Consider the following 23,411-nt stretch of genomic DNA (forward strand, 5'->3'; position numbering starts at 1 on the left):
AAGCTATGTGCAAAATAATCCACAAGTCAGAAACCTATTAAATACTATTTTAAAAAACAACAACAAAGACTTTTCTTGGTTTAATTGCACTGAAACCATACTAAAAAGATAGTAATATATTTTTTATTCTTTGTCATATTTATACACATCTTATTTACTACCTAATGAATAGCTGTATTGAAAAACATCTGGTGTTCCCTATCAGTTAAAGTAATGCTTTTAAGGGCCCATGATGATGGTATTTTCTTAAGAAATACACATTCAATGGTGTTAACGCTGGTTAGGAAGAAATCGGATTTAAAACACACACACACACAAAAAAAAAAAAAAAAATACGACCTCTGCAGAAACAAATACATTCAAACATCATAAAAAAGTACTTTTAACACAACAAAATACAGCCATCTTGTCGGTTGAAATGAATCTCGCAATGCTTTGAAATAAACATACACACACACACACACATACACACACACACACACACACACACACACACACACACAAAAGTGCCAAAGACAGATGTCCTATTTGTTAGAAATTAAGAATTCTCTCTTGGTGTACAAAAGTTAATCTCATTTTTCAAATTTGTTCTGTTTTTTTGTTTTGTTTTGTTTTTGTCCCCCCCCCCCCCCCTTTCCCTCCCAGGGTACTAAAGAATCTGCCCAATAGCATTGAGATAAAGGCTTCCTTATTCTGATTACAGTCAAGACAGAGATGACAGCCTAACGCATTTCACTGGGGGGGGAAAAAAGTTTGTGTGTGTGTGGGTGGGTGTGTGAACTCCCAAGTGACTTCAACCAAAGTCCAAACTACTATGGGGAAACTTTGGCCTCAGCGAATGCAATTACTTTACCTCTCCAAATGTTTTCCATCTCCTTTCTGCCTAACTTAACCGGACACAGCCTACGGTGCTGACCAAGGAGGAGGAAAGTGGGCTTTGCCACATCACCCACCTCCCAGTGAGCTGCCAGGCAGGTTCCCTAGAAGAGAACAGACCCTCCAGAGGGAAGGGTGTGGCCGGGCCAGGCGCGCAGAGCGTCGGGAAGACACGGAGCGCACATCCCTTCCCACTCACTTGGAATTAGAGGGAAAGGAAACATCTCCTCAAAGCTCCAGAGGCACCTGCCGCAGGGACCTTGGTCTTTGAGAAGGGGCTGGAGAAACCCTAGAGGAGCCAGACAATGCTAGACCTTTGGCTCAGTACAAAATCAAAGCTCCAGGATGGGGTGTGAGGGTGTGGGGGGGGGGGGGGGAACAGGCTCCAGACATAGGCCTGATCTCCACCCTTCCCAGGGCATTGTTCACTCAACCAGCCCACACCCACATGTCCAAGCTGTGCCTCCCCCCCTTTTCTCTCTCTCTCTGTCTCTCTCTGTTTCTCTCTGTGTGTCTGTCTGTCTGTCTCTCTCTCTGGCCTGCAGCAGGCTTCTTCCTCACAGCCCTCTGAGGCTCAAATGCATTTTCCCCCCCAAATGCCTGATCCAAGGAAGAGCACTTTCCAGGATGGAGAATGGGATCTCGGCAAGTTCCCAGGTCTAGGAGGAAGAGTTGACATTCCCAGAAGACATGATGGTCTCCGGGTTGTCCCCGTCGTCCTTCTGGGGGTGGGAGGAGTTGTCGGATTTGCTGCGGCTGAACTCCATGCCCGCGATGATGGGCCGCTTGAACTTGCCCGCCGCCTCCCCGCTGGGACACTTGCAGCAGGACATGATGCGGATGAAGGCGCGGCGCATCTCCTTGTTGGTCAGGGTGTAGATGATGGGGTTGGTCCCCGAGTTCAGCACCGCCAACACCAAGAAGTACTCGGCTTTGAAGAGGATGTCGCAGGTCTTCACCTTGCAGCCCACGTCCAGCAGGAGCAGGATAAAGAGGGGCGCCCAGCAGGCGATGAAGACGCTCAGGACGATGATCACCGTCTTCAACAAGGCCAGGGACTTCTCGGAGCTGCGGCTGGCCTTGGAAATGTTCTTGCGGAAGGTGAGGCGGCGGCTGCGAGTCCTGACCAACGAGTAGATCCGGCAGTAGAGGATGACGATGGAGAGCAGGAGCAGGGTGAAGACGGTAGTGCAGAAGAGGATATAGTGCTTGTGGTACAGAGGCAGCACGGTGGAACAGCTGGGAAGCGCACCGATACAGTTCCAGCCCATGATGGGCAAGCCCCCCAGGATGAGGGAGATGACCCAGCAGCCGCTGATCAGCAGGAAGGAACGGGAGCTGTTGCTGCCGTTGTGGAGTTTCATCTTCAGCATGGTGATGTAGCGTTCGATGGCGATGGCTAAGAGGCTGAACACCGATGCCGACAGGGCCACAAACATGCTCCCTTCCCGCAGAAACCACTGGGCCGGGGTCAGTTTGTACGTGGTGGCCCCGGACAAGAGCAGGTTGGCTGTGTAAGCCACCCCGGCCAATAGGTCCGACAGGGCCAGGTTGCCAATGAAATAGTACATGGGCCGGTGGAACTTCTTGGTCTTCCAGATGGTCAGCAAGACAAAGATGTTCTCCAGGATGATAAGGCAGCAAATGAGGATGAACACCACCGAAGTCAGCTTAATGCCGTTGTCCTTGTCTGCGCTGATATTCAGCTTTCCCGTGTAGTTGTAATGCCAGACAATGATGTCGTAGTTGACGTAGTCAGACACCGAGCTGTGGAGGGCCTTGACCAGTGGGGTGTTGGTGGACCCCATAGTGCTACACTGGATCTTTCCTCCACCACCACCACCACCACCACCACCAACACAGGAGTCCCGGGACGACAGTTCCCCCAGATGACCGCTAGAGGGTGAGGTCCACAGGGCCTGCCTTCACTCACAGGGCAAAAGGGGTATTCGGTGAGATGAGATTCAAGCTTTCTTGTGTGTAGATTTTCCTTGGCTGGAGAGAGAGGGAGAGCCAGCCCGGGGAACCACAGCCTGAAACAAGTGACAAAGAAAACAAGAGTCAGGGAGGGAAAGAAAAAGCCACCGCACATTAGCATAATTCATTCCAGCAGAGACATGGCTCCAATTCTGTTGTTGGTTTTGTTCTAAGGAAACTTGGGGAGAGCGCAAGAAGTTTTTTTGTTCGGTTGGTTGGTTTCAAATCCAATGATCATTTCTAGCAAAACAAAATGGAAAGTGGGAGAAACATACACACACACACACCTTCATCACACTGAAAACTCCATCTAAGGGAAACATGCCTGTATGATGACATTCAGAGAAATGGAAATTGGAAAACCTAGCAAAAGTGGCCCATTCTGTCACACAGACACACAGACACACACACACAGACACACACACACACACACCCTCTCTCCCCTTTGCCCTCTCCCTATCCTGGCCCCCAAATTCCAGCCCACGGATCTCTCTCAAGTGCCCACACACACACTCCGCTGAACTCACCACCAGCAAGATCGCACCTAACTGCCAAGCCCAACTGCCAAATCTGAGGACGGAGAAGCACACCTCTGCACCCCTACCCCCCACTTCTCTCCAGCTCAAAGAGGCTGAGCACCACCTCCTAATTGCCATGCAAGAAAGTAAGTTTGCTCGAAAATCATTTGACAGTGTAAGCCATTTTTCTGCTCTCTATTAATAACTCTAGAAGCAGGTGTGCGGAGGGTCGCAGGGCGCAGCGACGTGTGGGCTGCCTGCCCCAGACCTTGTGGTAAACAGGAAAGCTAGGCGCCCCCGTGAAGCAACTGCCTATTCTGCCTATTCTTTCTTCTTCCTCCTCTCTCTCTCTCTCTCCAACCCCAGCACAAGTAAAATGTAAAGGTATTCAGGGAAGAACATTCGTAGGAGATGGCTGCAAATCCCAGAAAAGTTTCATAGATTAAGTACAGAAGTTGTTGTAACACACACACACACACACACACACACACACACACACGCTAGACAATACATGCCCCCACTTTTCTAACCGCGAGTGCCAAAGTACTCTGCAGGGCTGGCACGCACGTGTGTGTTGCGTGCATCGCTGCACACGCGTGGACGGTTCCCCACCTCCCTATCACTTTGCCTCTTTGTGGCAGAAGTCAAGCGTGGGAAAGACGCCGCACGACTGTCCTGTGAGCAGAAGCCTGCTGGCAACTTGTTTAAATGCTCCCAGGTAATGCCTTGGAAAAGCATTAGAAAGTAGAGGCCGGAGGAGCAATCCCCGTCATTTCCCGGAGAGCAAAGGCTTCTCCCCTTCCCCCAATCCCCCCAAACTCTCCACGTTACCCCATCTTAATTCTACACCCCCCCACACTTTCCAGAAGCGCAAGTTTTAAAGTCAGTACATGTCTCCGATCATCTTTGTCTACAGAATTTCCCCAAAATAACGACCTTCCCTTTTTCTCTTCTAACCTCGTCCCGTGCCCCCCCCCGCACCGCACCCGCACGGGGTTCTGCACTGGGGGCGAGGGCGCTGACCCCGCACCCACCCCACGCACCCCCAGAGCCATCCCCCCGCGGGGGACAGGCTCCGCGGAAGCTGGCGGAGGAAATCTCCTCGGTGTCCACGGATGGCTGTTGGCGAAGTTCTTGATGGTTTCCTTCTGGTTTAGAAACTCGACGCGATTCCCTTCACCCCGCAAGACTGGGGGTTCCCTGGGAGCGACCCCCTCCTTCCTGCCCACTCCAGCCCCCCACGATCGTGACAGCCCCTACCTCGCTCAAGCAGGGCGAAGCTGCGTCCGGGGAGCTCGGGATCGCCGGGGCGCGCTCGGCATCTTGCTGCCGCCGGGGGACAGGGCCGTGGGGCACTGAGTTCCCGGCGCCGGGTCCCCTCCCTCCGCAGCCGCGCGCGCCGCGCCGCCCCGCACCGCCAGCCCCGAGCGCCGCCGCTGCGCGCCCGGCCGCCCCGCACCGCTCTGCGCCGCCGAGGCCCCGCGCGTCCCGCCGGGGTGGGGAAGGGACGGGGAGGGGTTAAAGCCTTTAACTCTTCCCGCCCCGGCCTGCGACGCCCGCCCCTCCCCCCGAGCTGGACGCCGCACGAGCGAGCAAGAGAGAGAGAGAGAGAGAGATCCCCTTCTCAACCAAAGAGACAGACAGACACACACACACACACACACACACACACACACACACACAGATCCCCCTCCTTCTCAACCAGACACACACACACACACACACACACACACAGAGATCCCCCTCCTTCTCAACCAACGAGAGACCAACAGAGAGACATCCCCTTCTCAACCAGGCAGACAGACAGACAGACACACACACACACACACACACACACACACACACACACACAGATCCCCCTCCTTCTCAACCAACGAGAGAGACCAACAGAGAGAGATCCCCTTCTCAACCAGAGACAGACAGACACACACACACACACACAGATTCCCCCTCCTTCTCAACCAACGAGAGAGACCGACAGAGATTCCCTTCTCAACCAAAGAGACAGACAGACAGACAGACAGACAGACACACACACACACACACACACACACACACACACAAACACACACACAGCTCCCCTCCTTCTCAACCAACGAGAGACATCGACAGAGAGAGGGGGGGCGGAGTCCCATGTCCTCTACATTCGAATCTATAAATCAAGTCCCTTGCCAGCTCTCCTGGTCCCCTGGCGATGGAGACCATTCTCCCGAACCCTGGAAACCGAAGGCGGTTGGGGACCCATTGGAAACTTTTCTCCCTAAAACTCTCAGGGGGCAGGGGACCAAATCACATGTCCTAGGAGACCCCTTGGTTCCCCTCTCCCCTTAACCCACGGTCCTGGGGCGGCCGCGTGTCCCCGCCGTGATTGTGGCTGCGGCCCCCCCCCCCATCCCGCGGGAAGAGAGGCTGTGTGGCCAGCGCACGACGCCTGGCTCCAAAGGGAGATTGGACTGGACGGATCCTGTCCTGTCCTGTCTCTCATTCATCTACTGGTCCCCTGCCCAACAACACCCCCTCCCCCCAAAAGAAAAAAACAACTCTGAAACTTGCAGTGAAAAGGGCAGAAAGTGGCTTTCCTTGGGGTTGGCTCGGGGCTTCTTGGGGGGGGGGATGGGGATCCCATAACTGAACGCAAATTTAGAGTGTGTGTCTCCCATGGTGGCCAGCGTGAGAGGGTGGGGGGGACAGGTCTGTGAGGAGGCGGGACACTGACCAGTCCCTGACAGATTTAAAGGCTTGGGTAGCTCACCAATTTCCAAAAGGAAAGAGACGCTAGGCCCAGCCCCTGCAGCTGCCCAGCTAAGGGTCAGACCCCCCCCCCCCCCGCCCCCCTTCTCTGTCCACCAGGGAGATAAAGACCTCTCCCCTACACCCCTAATCCTGAATCTCAATATTGACATTTCATCCACCCTTCTATTTCACCTAGATACGACTTGGTTTGAGAGGCTAGGGGGGGGGGGGGAAGTTTGGGTCAGATTTGCCTGAGTGGCAAACTCAGGGCATGGGTGCCCTGCCCCCACTGTTCTAAATAAATATATAAATAGGGTGTGCACCTAGTCCTGGTGGCTGCAGTCTTCCCACCCAGCCACAAGTGAACTCGACTGACTTCCTCCGAGAGTGCAGTTAGAATCGCCAGACACGCCCTGTACCTGAATGACTCACGGGAGCCCGAATAAACAACCGACCCTTGCTGGGACTGCACCCCAGTCACAGCCACACGTTCAAGGGTGTGCGTGCAATACGGAAAGCAAGATTAACGGTCCGCCAGGCTTCCGGAGTCGACTGCTGGGCTTAGAGGACTGCACTGCCGCTGCTTTTGAAAGCAAAGCGAGGAGATGCTGCTGTGTGGATCAACAAGCACCATAAGAAAAGGGAGACACCGGCCGCCACTGTCACCAGCTACTAATATAGGGCTTCTCTAAAGGGATCGGGGTAACAGGGAGCTGTGTACCTGGGCTGAATGGAGCGAGTGATACACTAATTCCATTCTACAGCTCCGAGAAGCAAACTAGTATTGGTAACCGTTTTATTCAGGACAGAAAGGCTCCTCACAAGGGCATGTGTCCTGTAATTTTCCCAGCGAATGAAGGACTGAGCTGGGTTCTGAAACTTAAGTGTTTCGGGTGTCTTACATCCTAACTCAAACACCATCCATCCGTCAGTCAATAAGGATTCAAGAATTGAAATGGACTGGAAGCTGGTGGCTAATGCCTAGAAGCCTACCTACTCAAGAGGCTGAGATCTGAGGATCTCAGTTCAAAGCCAGCCAGGGCAGGAATGTCCATGAGACTCTTCTCTCCAGTGAACCACCTGAGAACCAGAAGTGGAGCTGTGGCCCCAAGTGGTAGAGCACTAGCCTTGAGCAAATAAATAAATAAATAAATAAACGCTCAAGGACAGCGCCCAGGTCCTGAGTTCAAGCCCCATGATTAATGACAAGAATTGAAATGGTCCTTGCTACTCAGGAGACTTGAAAGGCAAATTCAAGAGACTCTTTTAGTTCCAAATAACCAGCAAAACTTAAAAGTAGAGGTGTAACCGGGCACCAGTGGCTCATGCCTGTAATCCTAGTTACTCAGGAGACTGCGATCTGAGGATCATGGTTTGAGGTCAGCCCAGGCAGGAAAGTCTGCAATTCTCATCTCCACGAAACTACTCCCAAATTTGGAAAGTAGAGCTGTGGCTCAAGGAGTAGAGTGCTAGCCTTGAGCAAAAAGAAGCTCAGGGACAGCACCCAGTCTCTGAGTTCAGCCCCAGGATGAGCACAAAAGAAAAGAAAAGAACAAAAAAAATAAATAAATAAAAGCAGAGGTGTGGCCTCCAGTGTTACAGTATAGCACAGAGTGGAAGCCCATAGAAAGAACAAAGCCCAACAAGAACTCCAGCATTTGGGACATTAATTGGTGATAAGAGAATCTCAAGGACTTTTCTGCCTGGGTTAGCTAAATTCAGTCTTCAGATCTCAGCCTCTTGAGGAGCTAGGATTACAGGTAAGCAGCATCAACACTGGGCTTAGCTATTTATTTTTAAGCCATGCATCCTAGGCTAGCTTCAATTTGAGATCTTCCAGCCCTCGCCTCCTCAATGCTGGGATTACAGGCCTGTACAGCCATACCCAGACATACCTATATATTTTAATGCATGTTATTTAAAACCTCTCCTTGCCGGTCTTACTTATTTAATGTACAGTTTTGCTCTATGTAATCGTGTACCAGGTCCTAAGTGTTATACACATCAATCCATTTAGTCCTTACAGTTTTATCCCTACAAGTTAAGTACAATTATTTTCCAATTTTTACAAACAAGGAAACAAAGTCTTAGATCTATTCATCAAGTTGAGAACTGTCGGATATGACCACAGATGATGATTATTCCTCCTCCTCCTCCTCCTCTTCCTCCTTCTCCTCCTCTTCCTGCTCTTCCTCCTCCTCCTCCTCCTTGAACTCAGGGCCTGGGCACTGTCTCTGAGCTTCTTTTGCTAGCACTCTACCACTTGAGCCACAGCACCACTTCTGGCTTTTTCTGTCTGTGTGGTACTGAGGAATCGAACCCAGGGTTTCATGCATGCAACCACTAAGCCACATTTTGCCCAGCCCCTATGATCACAGACTCTTAACCACTATTCCAAACCACCAAGATAAACCTCAGACATATCTAAGAATTACACAGGGAAAGTCAGTCCCTTCTATTGTGAATACCATTGCTGCAGACAACATTGAATATTGGATCTGATGTTCTGAAGAACTACTTTGCCGGTGATTATTCAATACTATCCATCTCAGTGCCACCTATGAGACATAAATGTAAGAGGACGATTCAGGCAGAATTAGAAAGTAGGGATTCACAGATGTTTTCCTTGGTAATTCTAGGTCTCTAGTCCATGGACTCCTGCCTTTCCACCCTTCCACCTCCACCCCCTCAAACACTATCTTCCAATTGCTTTCAAGAGAACAACAAGCATTGCATTCTCAATCTATCTCTTGGCTTCTAGCCCAACTCTCTTTTCTGCTACTGCCTAGAAATCAAGCCTAATAGGCCACTCATATTTCTCATCACACTGAGGTTACATCATATACTGCCCAGATCTCACGAACCTTGCCTGCCCCCTCCAAACTGCTTCATTTCTATCTTCCTTCTTTCTTTTTTTCTTTCCTTCCCTCCTTTTTTCCCTCCTTCCTTCCTTCCTTCCTTCCTTCCTTTTTTCCTTTCTTCCTTCCTTCCTTCCTTCCTCCCTTCCTTCCTTTCTTTCTTTTTCTGCTAGTACTAGGGCTTTAACTCAGAGCCAGAGTATTCTCCCTTACCTTTTCCCATGAGTCTGCCACTTTACCTCTGGAGTCACAGCACCACTTCCAAAATTTTTGCTGGCTAATTGGACATAAGAGTGTCACAGACTTGTTTTGCCTGGGCTGGCAATCCTTAGCTCTCAGCCTCCTGAGTAGCTCGGATTACAGGCATGAGCCACCAGTGCCTAGCCATGTTCTTTATTGATTTTTTTAAGCATTTCTTCTTAAGGACTGCTAAGTAAAATATTGTGTAACCTTTGAGGTATATACTATGAGTAAATAATTAATCAATATATATTTGTTAATGTGTGATTCAAGTGTCACTGGGTAAGCTTTATTCTTATTTGCTCAATCTAGCAACTCCACTTCGTTTCCTAATGACCTTCAGTCACTTTCCAACTATCCTCTCCTCCTCCAGACCTTCATTCCCAGTAAAGACCCAACCTTTCTCTTATTTATTCATAGGAAAATAATGAGCCTCCTCCTGCAGAGGAAATAGTACATCTTGTTGATGTCCCCGTGAAGATCAAAAGATACACAGCGGCTCATGGCTGAAATCCTAGCTACTCAGGAGGCTGAGATCTGAGAAGCACACTTCTCAGAATATAACTAGTAACTCGGTGTATATAATTTTAAATGCATCATTCTTTTTTTCCCCATGTGGCTGGGAAAAGATTTGTCATAGTTTTCATATGTTTCTGATTTGTGGGATTGAGTTATTAAATTTGGAAATAAAGTATTTGCAATTAAACATGGGAGAAATGGTAGATGCGAGATTTTACAGACTTGTCATTTCGATTTACAAAATAAATACTTTGTCATCAACATGCTTATTTAGGAAAGTATTGAGAAAATTCCTATTCAAAATTAATAGAAAATAAAACAAAGCATAAAAATGAGCAATTAATGAAATAGGAATTATTCTGATACAGAGAAACAATTTGTATCAGTAAATATGAATCATACCAAGAACATAATACATTATTAAGAGGGAAACACATGTTTTGAATAGAGGCAATGAATATTCAACTGAATATTGAATTGCTTATTATCCATATAACAAGGAGCAATGAATCATGAAAACTAGAAAAAGGTATCATTTCTGCTGATTTGATATTCAAAAATCTGGCATGGACAAAAGCACTGTAAAGTCCAAAATACATCACTATGGTACATCAACATTAGTAACAAACAGGTTATTATTTCAATTAACTGTATTTATTATCAATGCATAAGAAAGATTGGAATGTTATTCAGGAAAATAAAAGTCATAACAATGGTCTAGACTTGGAAATAGTTTTACAAACTTCCATGATGTTACAAATAATGAATTTTAAAATTGAAAGAAACATCTAAATCAATTTTTAAAAACTCCGATGAAGATAGCAGAGAGAGAACTGAAATATCTATTTCCCTACAGAAAATTATATTTTAACAGTAGGTCCCCCAAAGAACATAAGAGACATAGCACCAGGCAGCAGCTCACGTCTGTAATCCTAGCTGTGCAGGACGCAGAGATCTAAGGATTATGATTTGAAGCCAGCTCAGGCAGGAAAATCCTTAAAACTCTTATCTCTAACCAACAAAAAGCTGGAAGTAGAGATGTGGTTCAAGTGGTTGAGCACTGGCCTTGCGTGAAAAAGCTGAGCAGAAACTTAAAGCCTTGAGTTCAAGACCCAGTATGATACATAGCAAGAATGTAGTCATAATGTCTTATAACTTGTTTAAGGAAGGGGCTTAGTGGTATGGTAGAGAATGTTCTTAGCATTTGTAGGCCCTGTGTTCAATCCCTAGCATTCTCACACACTCAAGAGCAAGACAAATAATGAAGAATTTTATTATTTGAATGATTCATGATGCATTATAATTGTTTTTGTTTATCTTTGTCAGTTGTGGGGCTTGAACTTAAAGCCTGGGCACTGTCCCCGAGTTTCTTTGCACTCTACCACTTGGGCCACAGCACCAGTTCTGCTTTTTGAGTGGTTCATTGGAGATAAGAATCTCACAGGGACTTTTCTGCCATGGCCTGGCTTTGAACTGCCATCCTCAGATCTCAGCTTCCTGAGTAACTAGGATGACAGGAATGAGCCACCAGCGCCTGGTTTGAGACCTGGTTGTTGAGTCCTTCTGTGCTTCTTTGCAGTTCTGTCACCTGGATGTCATTCTGGGGTTGGGCTTCACAACTGTCTAGGTTGGAATCTCATTTCCTGAATCTCCTTCATTCTTTGTTTATGCTTTCCTATTGATAGAGCTTCCTGGTTGAGGGAAGATGGGAAATAAATTCCTTGAGAAGTTGCAAGGATGCAGGATAAGCTAGGTTATCCTGCCTGCCATCCCTCTTTATTTATAGTTTGGCTGAATATAGAATTCTAGGCTGCATGTTATTTTCCTTCAGCTTTCCAAAGGCATTGTTCTATTGTCTTCTGGTATGGAGAATCACTGGGAAGAATTCTGACTCCCTAACCTACATGCTGAAGCTGGGATTGCTTCTACCCTCTTCTTAGAGAATAAATTCCCTATTCCTCCACCAAGGCTGGAATCTATGCCTCCTCTACTTACAGCTTAATAACCAGAATGAGATACACGTGATACTGAGTGAAGCCCCTCCTCCTCTGTTTCTCTCTGTGTCTGTCTGCCTCTCTGTATTTCAATCTTGCTGTGAGAGCTGGCTGACATCATTATTGTCTTAGCTGTTACTAATGCTGAAACAAAATCCTTCCGACTCAGTCATGTACTCATTAAGTTCCAGGGTGCTGGGAAGTTCAAGCTCAAAAAGCCACCAGATACACTGTCCAGTAAAGACTTTTCTGCTTCCAAGATGGTGCCTATGACTATATCTTCTATTGGTAAAAGGGGCAAACCCTGTGTCCTTACCTAGCCAGAAGAGATGGAAGAGTGATAGACATGAAAGTAGATGTCACCTAGCCTTAATATGTAGCCCAGCGGCCAGAATCTCATTGTCCTCTTTCTCAGTCTCTCAAGGGGTGGGATTACAGGCATGTGTTACTATATCTGGCCTGATGCCATTTATGGGGCTGTCTGTCTATCTCTGTCTCTGTCTATCTGTCTCTGTCTCTGTCTTCTCTCTCTCTCTCTCTCTCTCTCTCTCTCTCTCTCTCTCTCTCTCTCTGCTTGTCCTATCCAGACTGACCCCACCTCTTAAAACCATTATCTTGGATTTGAAATGCCAATGTAAGATATTTGAATAAGAACATACATTCAAACAATAGATATGTTATAGATACAATATAGAAGGAGGGAAGAAAGAAAAATAGCCAACTGTGCGGCTGTTGAACTCTTCCCAGATGTGTGAGAGAAGTTTTTAGAAGCATGTCCCCAGGTCAAGCTACTATCTGACTAAACCTCTTGAGAAACACTAAGCCAGAACCACCCCGCAGAGCCGCTCCTGGACTCTTGATTCTTGATTCGGCTTGAGCTACATAGTGAGACTCTGTCTCAAGAACATTGAATGATCACAGATAGGTTACAGCTTTGAGCTACTAAATTTAGGGCCAGTGTGTTATATACAGCCACAATAAATCAAATTACCTTGCTTGCCTCTTTCCACCTCTTCTCTTTGTCTTGAGTTTTCTGAAAGTTCAGGATGATGTACCCTGGTAGGACTCTTCAGTGTTTTTTGTTTTCATACACTTTTTTTCAATGTGCCTATTGCACTTTTAAACTTAGGAACATTACTTTAATTGGAAAGCATCATGTGTGGTGGGAAGTGAGCACGAAGCCATGGCTTCCATTCCTAGCATGCAGAGGAAGAAGAAAGAGAATTCTTTAAATTAATTGAATGCTTCCATGAATGCTTCTGTCTTCTTTGTTTTATTAATTTATTCTTGTTGTGCCAATCCTGGGGTTTGAACTCAGTACCTCAGCGCTGTACCTGAACTTTTGTGTTCAAGGCTAGTGATCTACCACTTGAGCCACAGTGCCACTTCCATTTTTTTTCTGGTGATTAATTGGAGATAAGAGTCTCACAGGCTTTTCTGCCAGCGGTTGCTTCAAACTATGATACTCAGATCCTATTCTAGCTGCTAGGATTACAGGCATGAGGCACTAGAGCCTAGCATTCTTAGTTAGTTGATTAAGTAATTTTGCTAAAAAAAAAATCATGCTATCTGAATGGTAAAATGCTTGTATCAGTCTCATGGTCTCTTTTAGATTTGTGCCTGTGCCAGGGCTTGAACTCATGTTCTTGCTCAACTTTCTTGCTCAGATGCTACTTTACCACTTGAGCAACATCTCCAGCCAAGTCATGAGTCCAAGTTATAGACATATCAAGAGATAATGGAGATAGAATTTTGGAAACAAAAACAGACTGATGAATTTTAATTTACTTAGTATAACTAGGAAGACTGAGAACTAAGATTGCAGTGGAAGAAGCATAAAAGCAAGTTGAGTTTCCAATAGAACCCTAGAGAAGCCAAAATGCTGAGGTTTAGGCACTTCCCAAAGCCAGGCTTAACAAGATAACAAGTTAGGACTGGGTGTGGTGTCCCAAGCCTGTAATCCTAGCACTCAGGAAGGTGAAACAGGAAAGTGGTAGGGTTGGTGCCAGATTAAGAAGGAAGAAGAGGAGACAAAGGAGAATGAGGAGGAAGAAGAGGAAGAGGAAAGAAGAAAGAGAAGAAGGTGAAAGAGGAGGAAGAGGAGGAGGAGGAAGAGGAGGAAAGGAAGGCAGAAAGGTAGGAAAAAATAAGGAAGAAGAAAAGAAAGAAAGAAAGAAAAGGAAGGAAGGAAGGCAGGGAGGGAGGGAAGAAGAAAAGAGGAAGGAAGGGAGAGAGGAAGGGAGGGAAGGAAGAGGATGAGAAGAAGTCTGTCAGGTCAAGTGTAATGGCATATACCTGAAATCTCAGTGTTCCTCTAGAGGCTGAGACAGGAGAATTGTGAGTTTGAGGCCAGCTTGGGCGATGATGCAAGACCTTGTTTTTCCTGCAAAGAAACAGCTGGATCCTCACCTGCTCATTTTACCTTGTCAAGACCTGGTGAACTGGTCTTGGAGAGGGTAAAGGTGGAGTGGATAATGAGCTGAGCCACTGTGGGATGTCACTGAACACAGGATGTTGAAGTGAAAGTTCGTGTGTTCAGAGGTAAAATATTCTCCCCCAGTGCAGAAACAAGTGGTACAGAGCTAGCCCTTAGAACATAAGCTCAGGGACAGACCCAGGACCAGAACAGAAAACATAATACATAATGAAGAAAACAAATCAGTGTCTAATTAAATATGAGGTGACAAAGAGTAAAACAGAGAATTAAGAAAGATGTTTTGGCTTCCTGCTATTTCTGGGAGTGACCAGGACTGGCCTCTCTAGTCTCCCCAGACAGTCTAGTCTCTCTGACAAGGCATCAGAAGGCCTCAGGAGAAAGTTTACCCTTTGCCTGATAGGAAATATGGAAGTGAACCCATTCAGTGGCCTATCTAGCAGATTCATTAAATGGCCTAGACCAAGTTCCCTGCTTTCCGGGCCTGTAATCTTCTGTCTACTCCTAGCACATCCTTCATCCTTCTAGTCTTGCCTCTCCCTCACAACAATTTCTTTTTTTTTAAGTAGTTTTTTTTTTTTTTTTTGGGGGGGGGGGGGCTCTGGTCATGGTGCCTGAACTCTGGGCCTGGGCGCTATCCCTCAGCTCTTCAGCTCAAGGCTAGTGCTCTACTACTTAAGCCACAGCGCCACTTCTGGCTTTTTTCTTTTTGCTTAGGTGGTGCTGGGGAATCGAACCCAGGGCCTCAGGCATGCAAGGCAAGCGCTCTACCACTGAGCCAACTTCCCAGCCCTTGTCCCTCCATTTCTATGCCTCCCCTTACACTCCCAAAGACAGATGCATGAACAGACAAGATGAAAAGAAAAGAAAACTAGCCACATGTGAATGCTTAGAGATCTGTATAAGTTATTAGGTCCTGCTGTATTTTAGATCTAGTTTCCACATATGAGCTTGCACTGTTTGTGTCTCTGAGCTTGGCTTACCTCACTTAACATGATTTGTTCCAGGCCCATCCATTTCCCTGTACATGACATAACATTATTCTTTCTAATGGCTGTGTAAAATTCCATTGTGTGTAGGTGCCACATTTTTTGGATGCACTCATCTATTGTAGGACATCTGGAATAAGCTTCATTTTTGCAACAATGTTAGATTCACAGTAAAACTGTGCAATAAGTATGCACAGTTTCCCCCAAAACATCTACCTCACGCCTAGGCAGTCAACTCCAATATCAACAACCAGAGTATTACATTTATTAGCCATCACCAGCAGACACTGCCATCATGGCTGGCTCTCTACCACTGAGCTGTGCCTCCAGTCTGGCTTTTGGCTGGTTACTTGGAGAGGGAGTCTTGAGGACTTTTCTGCCCAAGCTGGCTTCAAACTTTTATCCTCCAGATCTCAGCCTCCTGAGTAGCTAGGATTATAGCCAGGAGGTGTCAAGGCCAGGCTCTGATTGATTTTTTTCCCCTCACCAGTCCTGGGGCTTGAATTCAGGGGCTGGGCACTGTCACAGAGCTTCCTCTGCTCAAGGCTAGCACTCTACCACTTGAGTCACAGTGCCACTTCCAGCTTTTTCTGTTTATGTGGTACTGAGGAATCAAGCCCAGGACTTCATACATGCTAGGCAAGCACTCTATCACTAAGCCACATTCCCAGCCCTCATTGATTATTGTTTTTAAAAATATAAGGCCATCTGAGGCTTTTTCTTGTCTTTAGAATAACTATAAAATATCAAGTTCTCCAAGAAGCTCTGCTGACCTGTCCTTTTGTGTTTTCTCTCTTCTGCCTCCTTGCATTTTATGCCTCCACCTTTCGCTTCTAATTGCCAGTGCTCCACCTCATGAGCCTCACACTTGTGGTTCTCTTGCCAGACGATATAGTCTTACCCACCCCTCCACTTAGCTCCACCACTCTTTCTTCGCCAGGCCAATTCTTTCTTATTCTCCATGATTCAGCTTGATCAACACTGCTCAGAGAAGCCTTCCAAAGCCCTCCTGACTTGGTCAAGTCCCTGTGTCACGTGCTACATTTCACTTACATGCCTTGAGTCACCGTGGGTTTGTTCTTCCTGTAGCTGTTTTACATCAAAGCATCACTATACTATACTATAAGCTCTATGAGGACCAGGGACATTGTCAATAGACTCTGGTTTCCTGGCACAATGCTTAGCACAGGGGAAGTGATTGAAGTCTGTAGCATGCACATTTTTGTGTATATGTGTGAACTCATGGTCTCATGCTCTTACTTGGCTATTATTCGCTCAAGGCTGAGGCTCTACCACTTGAGCCATACCTCCACTTCTGGCTTTTTGCTGGTTAACTGGACACAAGAATGTCTTGGATTTGCCTGCTTAACCTGGCTTTAAACCTTGATCCTCAAATCTCAGCCTCTCTAAGTACTAAAATAGAATTTATATGTAACATTATTGTATACATTTGACTAGTAATTAGGTATTCTAAAAGAGTATCTTGCTCTGCTTTTCTTGCTTATAATTATAGTAGTAATGAAGAAATAATGTCACCTTACTTTCCACTGAATTAGGTGTTCTTTAGACATGAACATTATTTCCTCTATCACTCCTTTCATTACATATTAGGACTCTTAAAAAGTCATACCACCAGCCAGCCCTTCGTGACTTTTACAAGGACACAGTCCCCAACTACTCAGGTGCTATTTTTACCTTTGGAGACAGAATAGAAACTAGTTGGGAAAAAGAATTTTCTTTGTTCTGGTTCTTTTTTGAATCTCTGATACCTCTTGTATTTTCTTTTACTTTTCTTTTCTCTCTTCTCGTTTCTTTCTTTTATTTGACACTGGTCCTGGGGCTTGAACTTAGGGTCTCGGTGATGTCCGTGACCATTTTTGCTCAAGGCTAGTGTTCTACCACTTGAGTCACAGCACCATTTCCAGATTTTTGGTGCTTAATTGTAGATAAGAGTCTCACAGACTTTCTTGCCTGGGCTTGTTTTGAATTTTGATCCTCAAATCTCAGCCTCCTCAGTAGCTAGGATTACAGGGTGAGCCATCAGCACCCAGCACCTCTTGCATTTTCTATGCACAATTCTCAAAAGGTTAACTAATCTTTGAAATGTTGGCACCACAGACTCTGACTTTTAATAAGAATTAAACTGAATCAGATATAATATATTATTATATAATAATATAATACGGTATATATTCTATATACCGTAATATATTATAAAATAATATATTATATAATTTTAAAATATCTTTGTTTATTTATACTATAAAACCCAAGTCTTTGCATATACTAAACAAGCATTCTACCACTGAGCTATACACCCAGCCCAGAGAACATGTCAAATTGCATGGCACACTATAAATAACCTTTGGGTGCATGAGCTTGAGAGATAGGGTTTCAACTAGAACCCACTTTGGAATTATTCTTGAAATGGAATAGATTTCCTGAGTGTTCAAATCCTGTGAGAATGCTACAAATAGTTGTCTTACAGAATATATTTTCTTTAAGCTATTTTAGTCAGGAAAAATACTATGCTAAAGCTTCCATTTTCAACATTCTAAATAGCTTTTAATTTGTTCTCCACAATTAGTGGTCAGTGATGATAGGCTTTTATTAAAATATTTCTTTCTTTTACGCTGGTATTGGAACCTAAATTCAGGGTCTTATCCTCTCATTTGGTTTTTTTCTTTTTCTATTCAAGGCTGGTGTTCTACCAGTTGAACCATACCTCTACTTCTGGTGTTTTGCTGGTTACCTGGCGATAAGAGTCAAACCAATTTTTCCACTCATGTTGGTTTCAATCCTCAATCCTCAGATCTCAGACTTCTGATTAGCTGGGATTACAGTGTGAGCCACGGGTCTTTGGTTTTATTTTTTTATTTTCCATTCATTCATCAAATATTTACTTAAAGCCAAAAGTGTATCAGTGAGAAAAAGTGACAAGGGCCCCTTCCCTTTTAGGAATTCTATTTCAGTAGAAGAGATATCCAATTCAGTATATTGGTGAATATGCTAGTAAGTTATGTACAATTAATTTAAGCTTACAGAACTTGGAACATGCTCAGGTGGTAGCAATGTCTGCCAAGCTACTGTGAGGCCTTAAGTTTAAACCCCTATTCTATCTATCTATCTATCTATCTATCTACCTACTTACCTATGTATCTATCCATTTATGAGATATATACACACACACACACACACACACATATATATATATATATGTTTTAGAAGTTCAGAAGTAAACAAAACTGGCAAAGACTGATTTATTTATCCTCATCATTAATATTAGTATAAATTAAGTATACAAAAGATTTTCATTGTGCTGTTTCCATGCATGCATATAATGTACTTTGGCATCTATTCTTTTTGCCAGGCCAGAGTCTCTTCACCCTTCTCCTGGTTTTAGCATCACACTTTTCCTTTGGCATAGCATCTTTCTTCATCCCACATGCCAGGACTGCCAATCAAGTGAACCAACCCGCGTGGCCCAGCAGTGTGCCTGGAACCCAAGCCAGGCCAAGTCAATTCTCCTAGGATTTGAGTCTTGAACAAGGTGACTCAAGGTCAAAAACCATTTTCAGCCTGAGGGCAAAACTTTGAAGAGCTTGTCAGTTGTTCCTAACGTCTTGATTTTCAAGCTTAAAGGAGCCACTCCATATATCTTTCTGCTAAAATTTCTTTTTATTTACATATACTCAAAATATTTCCTGTTGCTTACAACCAAAGAATCCTAATACAGCTTACCTGTATGAGATAGCTGATGATGGTTGACTATGCAATTTAAATCATTATTAAGTACTTATTTATTTATTAATAGTGTAAGTGGTTTCTTTTTTTTAAGTCAGTACATTTTTATTTAAACATTTTCATATGTTTTGATTCCTACACACTGCCATCGAGGTGAAGTTCAAGAATTCTCTTGAAATCTTAGCCCTTTTTGAAAGAACTGATCCAAGCCAGACACACACTGAAATCTGAGGATTGATTTGTATGTCTAATTGGCCAACAAAAAGCCGGAATTCAAGTGACAAAGCACCAGGTCCAGAGTTCATTCTCCAGTACCAGCATGCATACGCGTGCATGCGTGCAGACACACACACACACACACACACACACACACACATAAGGACCAATCAGAACCTGGCCTAGGGCTTCTTTTATTGCCACTTGAATTACAGACATACTAATGATAACTTCAAAGTCCCACATCTGAGATTTTTGAGATCTCATTTCTTCAAACAACTTACATGTAAGCTCCTAGAAAGATGAATTTATAGAAAGCACTTGGTATTTTTAGACATAATCCAAGATTTTATTCATTACTGTTAATACTAACTGGACACGTTTTTCTTATTGTATCTCCTGGCCTATAAGCTTAGAAAGGGTACAGATCTCATGGTCACCATTGCAACACATTTACCGTGATGAAGCATGACCTGTACCTCAATTCAGTCACATTGAAGTATATGTGTATTTATGTTTGCATTTACTTTTTGTATGTGTGCTGGCACTGGGGCTTGATGTCAGTGCTTCATGCTCCTGCTTAGCTTTGGTTCCTGACCACGTGAAGCAAACCTCTACTTCCAGCTCTTTGCTGTAAATTGAAGTAAATGAGTGTCTCTGATTTGTCTACCCAGGCTGGCTTCATAACTGTGATCCTCAGATCTCAGCTTCCTGAATAGCTTAGATTACAGCTGCGAACCACTGGTGCCCAGCTAAGCCTTTAAAACTATATATGTGCATATATAGTTACGTATATAACTAGATACAGTTTTGTATACATAACAAAACAAATAATCATTTTCATGTCATATAACACAAAAATGAGCATTCATTTTGTTTTTCCTGAAAGCTTTCCAGAAGTTCACTCCTCAGGGTACAAGAACTTAGCATGCATGTATGTAGGTACATATGTATGTAGGTGTATGTATGTATGTATGCATGCATTTATACAACAGAGTTTCTCTACCTTAGGCTAGCCTTGAACTTATAATCCTCCTGACTCAGTCTCCTGAGTTATAACATCACAAAAGTATTGTTTTAATATATTGGGAAATTTTTATCTTTGTCAAAATAAAAGCAGTCTTTTAAAGGAGGAATTATAAACAGACCAAGACTTCTATTTTGTAAAACTGCAAATGATCAAATGAGTTTTACAATGAGTGTGAGATAGTAATAGCAGAAATAGAATGAATTGCTGTAACAGATGCTTGTGGGAGTGAATGACAGAGTCTTGTCACTAAAACATGCCATGTATGAATATGTGTGTATGGACAGATACACACTCATCTCTTTCCATCGGCACAAAACCACATCTCCCTCTCTATACTTACCACTTGTTCACTGTGGATGGAGCGTTGAATTTTGATTGGACGCTTCTCTGTTCTGGCCACTATTCAGCTTTTTCATGATTCCCTCATTAATAAATGTGGGGACAATTATTCATTACAGAATGATTATTTGCTCCGGTTGTTTTTAGTTTTGTTTTATTTTTAATGTTTGGATTATCACAAAAGATATAACCTAGGGAAGACTGATCAATTTCAGAATGGAGTATTGATTGTGGTAGGTAGCTAAATAATAAGAAACAAAATTTGAATTCGATGACCTATATTTTTCTAGAAAGTGCTTTTTAGTCTGGAGCACTATTGTATACTGCCCAGGTCAGGATCTAAGCAAGAAATAGAAGCAACTTGGAAGGTTCACTGAAGAGACTCAAACACAGTGCAGATGTGTAGGCCAGGTTAAGGAAGACACCTAAGGACTCTGGTGTCTCCAAAGCCCCATGGAAAAGGGGAAAGTAGCCACTCAGCTGCTGCCTAGACTCTAGTAAAAAGCGGGGAGAGAAGGCTGATGTATTCTAATCCCTGTTTTCTCTTCTCATGTTCTCATGTCTGATCTGCTGCTAGGTCAGGAAGATGGCCAAGACTTCTGGTAATGCACCTATTAGGAAGCAGCAAAGAGAAGAAAAGAGAGAGAGAGAGAGAGAGAGAGAGAGAGAGAGAGAGAGAGAGAGAGAGAGAGAAAGAGAGAGAGAGAGAGAGAGGGAGAGAGACTGAAGTGAAACCTAGAAACTCTAGTCACTCACATTAACTCAGAATACAAGGGATTAAAATGACATAGCTCATGATTTGTGACTGGGCCTTACATACAAACCTGCAGCCCCTCTAAGTCATTCTTTATTCCAGTATATTTTAACTCCTGGTTTGGCGGTGGATTGCACACAGTGTTGAGTAAAACCACTTCTTGTTTCTGAGGGAGCTTGCTCTATGAGGATCCCTGTGCAGGTTCCTTGCTGTGTGTCCAGGACGGGAGCTCAGCCCATCCAGCAGCCTGGCTAGGGCATCAGGTGAGTCATGAGGATGACTGTCCTGTCCAGCTGGCTGGAGTCACTGCATAGACTCTGGGGTCTGTGGGAAGCTAGGCAGGAGCAGGAAAGCCAACACCAGGGCCAGTGCTGTCAGAGAGAAACATCACAGGGTGCATAAGAGCTTTGCCGCAGAGGAAAGCAACCCTAGGTTCAAATCCTCTCTGTCTCACTACCGTGAATATTTAGTGAGCAATCAACCGAGTCTCACTTCACTCCTCTATTAATGGGGTAAAATTATCTATTCCACAGGGTTGAGATGAAGAGCTAAAACAACTTTTATACAGTGTTCAAATGGCACTTAGCATAGTAGTTTGAATGAATGATAGTAGCTCCAGTTCACCGGACTCTTCACATGCTATTGCTTTTCATAAAACAGACTTAAGGTGGGGCTCAATACTGCTTATTTTACAAACATGGAAACAGAGGCTTCGAAAAGGATTTGACTGAGATTACCTCACTAAGGCCCACTCTGAGATCTGAATTTAGAAGCACATGCTTTATCCCATTATACAGATCAAGACAAAATGAGTAGCTTTGCTGGAGGGGCTCAAATCAGAAACTTTATGAATGTGCCTAAGCCTGCATTTGCTTGGAGCTCCATGATTTCTTCACTGTTTCCTGGTTATGCCGTTCATCTTTTAGCTGTGTCCACTGTTGACACTTGAGGCCTCACACCAGCAATGTTTCTGTTTTGTTTTCCCTTAAAAAAAAAAAAAAATAAAGCCCAGGACGTCCTTGAAGAACATGCCTTTCACCCTGGGATAATTGGTTTGGAATCCTGGTACCTTTCTTTATCATCACGAGGACCTGATTTGCAAGGAACATGGCTTTGATGCTTGAGCCTTGGCTTTGAGCCAAGAAGTCATTGTTGGGGATTCGGGTTGTTTGATGTGAAGATGCAGTCAGCTGAAGGGCCGAGGAGGCCTATTAATAGGAGTTCAAAGACAGAGTCACAGGCATTCCAGTGAAAGCCTGGAAGGACAGGCCCTGCATAACAGTTCCTCCTCAGCCAAGAGGTGTCATTGGACAGGACAGTGTGCCCTTGACACCATGCTAGGAGCTCAGGCAAGCATCTGAAACATGCCGGCAGCTCCTCTCCTCTGCCACCCCCACTTGAACTCACTATTTTGGGCACACGATATGCCCCAATTAGGTGTCTCTGTTTCCCACAGGAGAGAGCTCCTTAGAGGCAGGGATTATGTCATTAATTCAGAAGGCATTCATTGAGTGCCTCTTGTTACTGCCAGGCATTGTACAAGGAGCCAGGAGCCTTATTCATCTTTGTACTCAGCCCCTTGTAAAAAGGCGAGCACATGGCAGGCATTCAGAAAGTATTATGGGGCAAAATATTACTCATCCAAGGGGGCCTAAACACAAACATTCTGTTGGCTTGAATATGGAACATATTTCAAGTATGATGTTTTTTCAAGAGCTCCTGCAATACCCAACTCTTAGGCATTAAGGAAATTAACTTGTGCAATATATGGCAGTGCTATTTAGTATATATTTGCCAGTCCTGGTCTTGAACTCAGGGTCTGGACACTGTCCCTGAGCTTTTGCAAGTCTAGCGCTCTATCACTTGAGCCACAGCGCCACTTCTGGCCTTGTCTGTGTATGTAGTACTGAGGAATTGAACCAGGGCTTCATGCATGCTAGTCAAGCACTCTACCACTAAGCCACATTCCCAGCCCTATTCAGTATATTTCTGTTTAGCTCATGGTGAAAGGGGATGGAGTATTCCAGTTGATCAAATGTTTTGGTTGTTGCTATGATCAGTTAAAACAAGTTTAATTCCTAAACAAAATATAACGTTCTTTGATGATCAAAAGGTAATGGAGGTCTCATAGCCATTGTTAGGGATCATTTATCAAGGGGTAGGTCCTATCTACACATGGAGTTAAAAGCT

General features: G+C 44.7%; 1 protein-coding gene across 2 annotated transcripts; it reads right to left on the bottom strand.

Annotated features, from left to right (window-relative positions):
- Positions 1–327: 327 nt before the first annotated feature.
- S1pr1 (sphingosine-1-phosphate receptor 1) lies at positions 328–4,788 on the bottom strand. Of its 2 annotated transcripts, none has more exons than XM_042680762.1 (2): positions 4,632–4,788; positions 328–2,909 (listed from the first exon to the last, which is right to left on the bottom strand). In XM_042680762.1, the coding sequence occupies exon 2, from the start codon at positions 2,682–2,684 to the stop codon at positions 1,536–1,538; it is 1,149 nt and encodes a 382-aa protein (XP_042536696.1). In that variant the 5' UTR covers positions 2,685–2,909; positions 4,632–4,788; the 3' UTR covers positions 328–1,535. The 2 variants fall into 2 exon arrangements, with proteins under 2 accessions (XP_042536696.1, XP_042536703.1); XM_042680769.1 differs by lacking the exon at positions 4,632–4,788 and adding an exon at positions 3,381–3,431.
- Positions 4,789–23,411: the final 18,623 nt, after the last annotated feature.

Source organism: Dipodomys spectabilis, unplaced genomic scaffold, assembly GCF_019054845.1.
Source record: "Dipodomys spectabilis isolate Male_0828 unplaced genomic scaffold, ASM1905484v1 ptg000002l, whole genome shotgun sequence".
Classification (NCBI taxonomy): Eukaryota; Metazoa; Chordata; class Mammalia; order Rodentia; family Heteromyidae; genus Dipodomys; species Dipodomys spectabilis.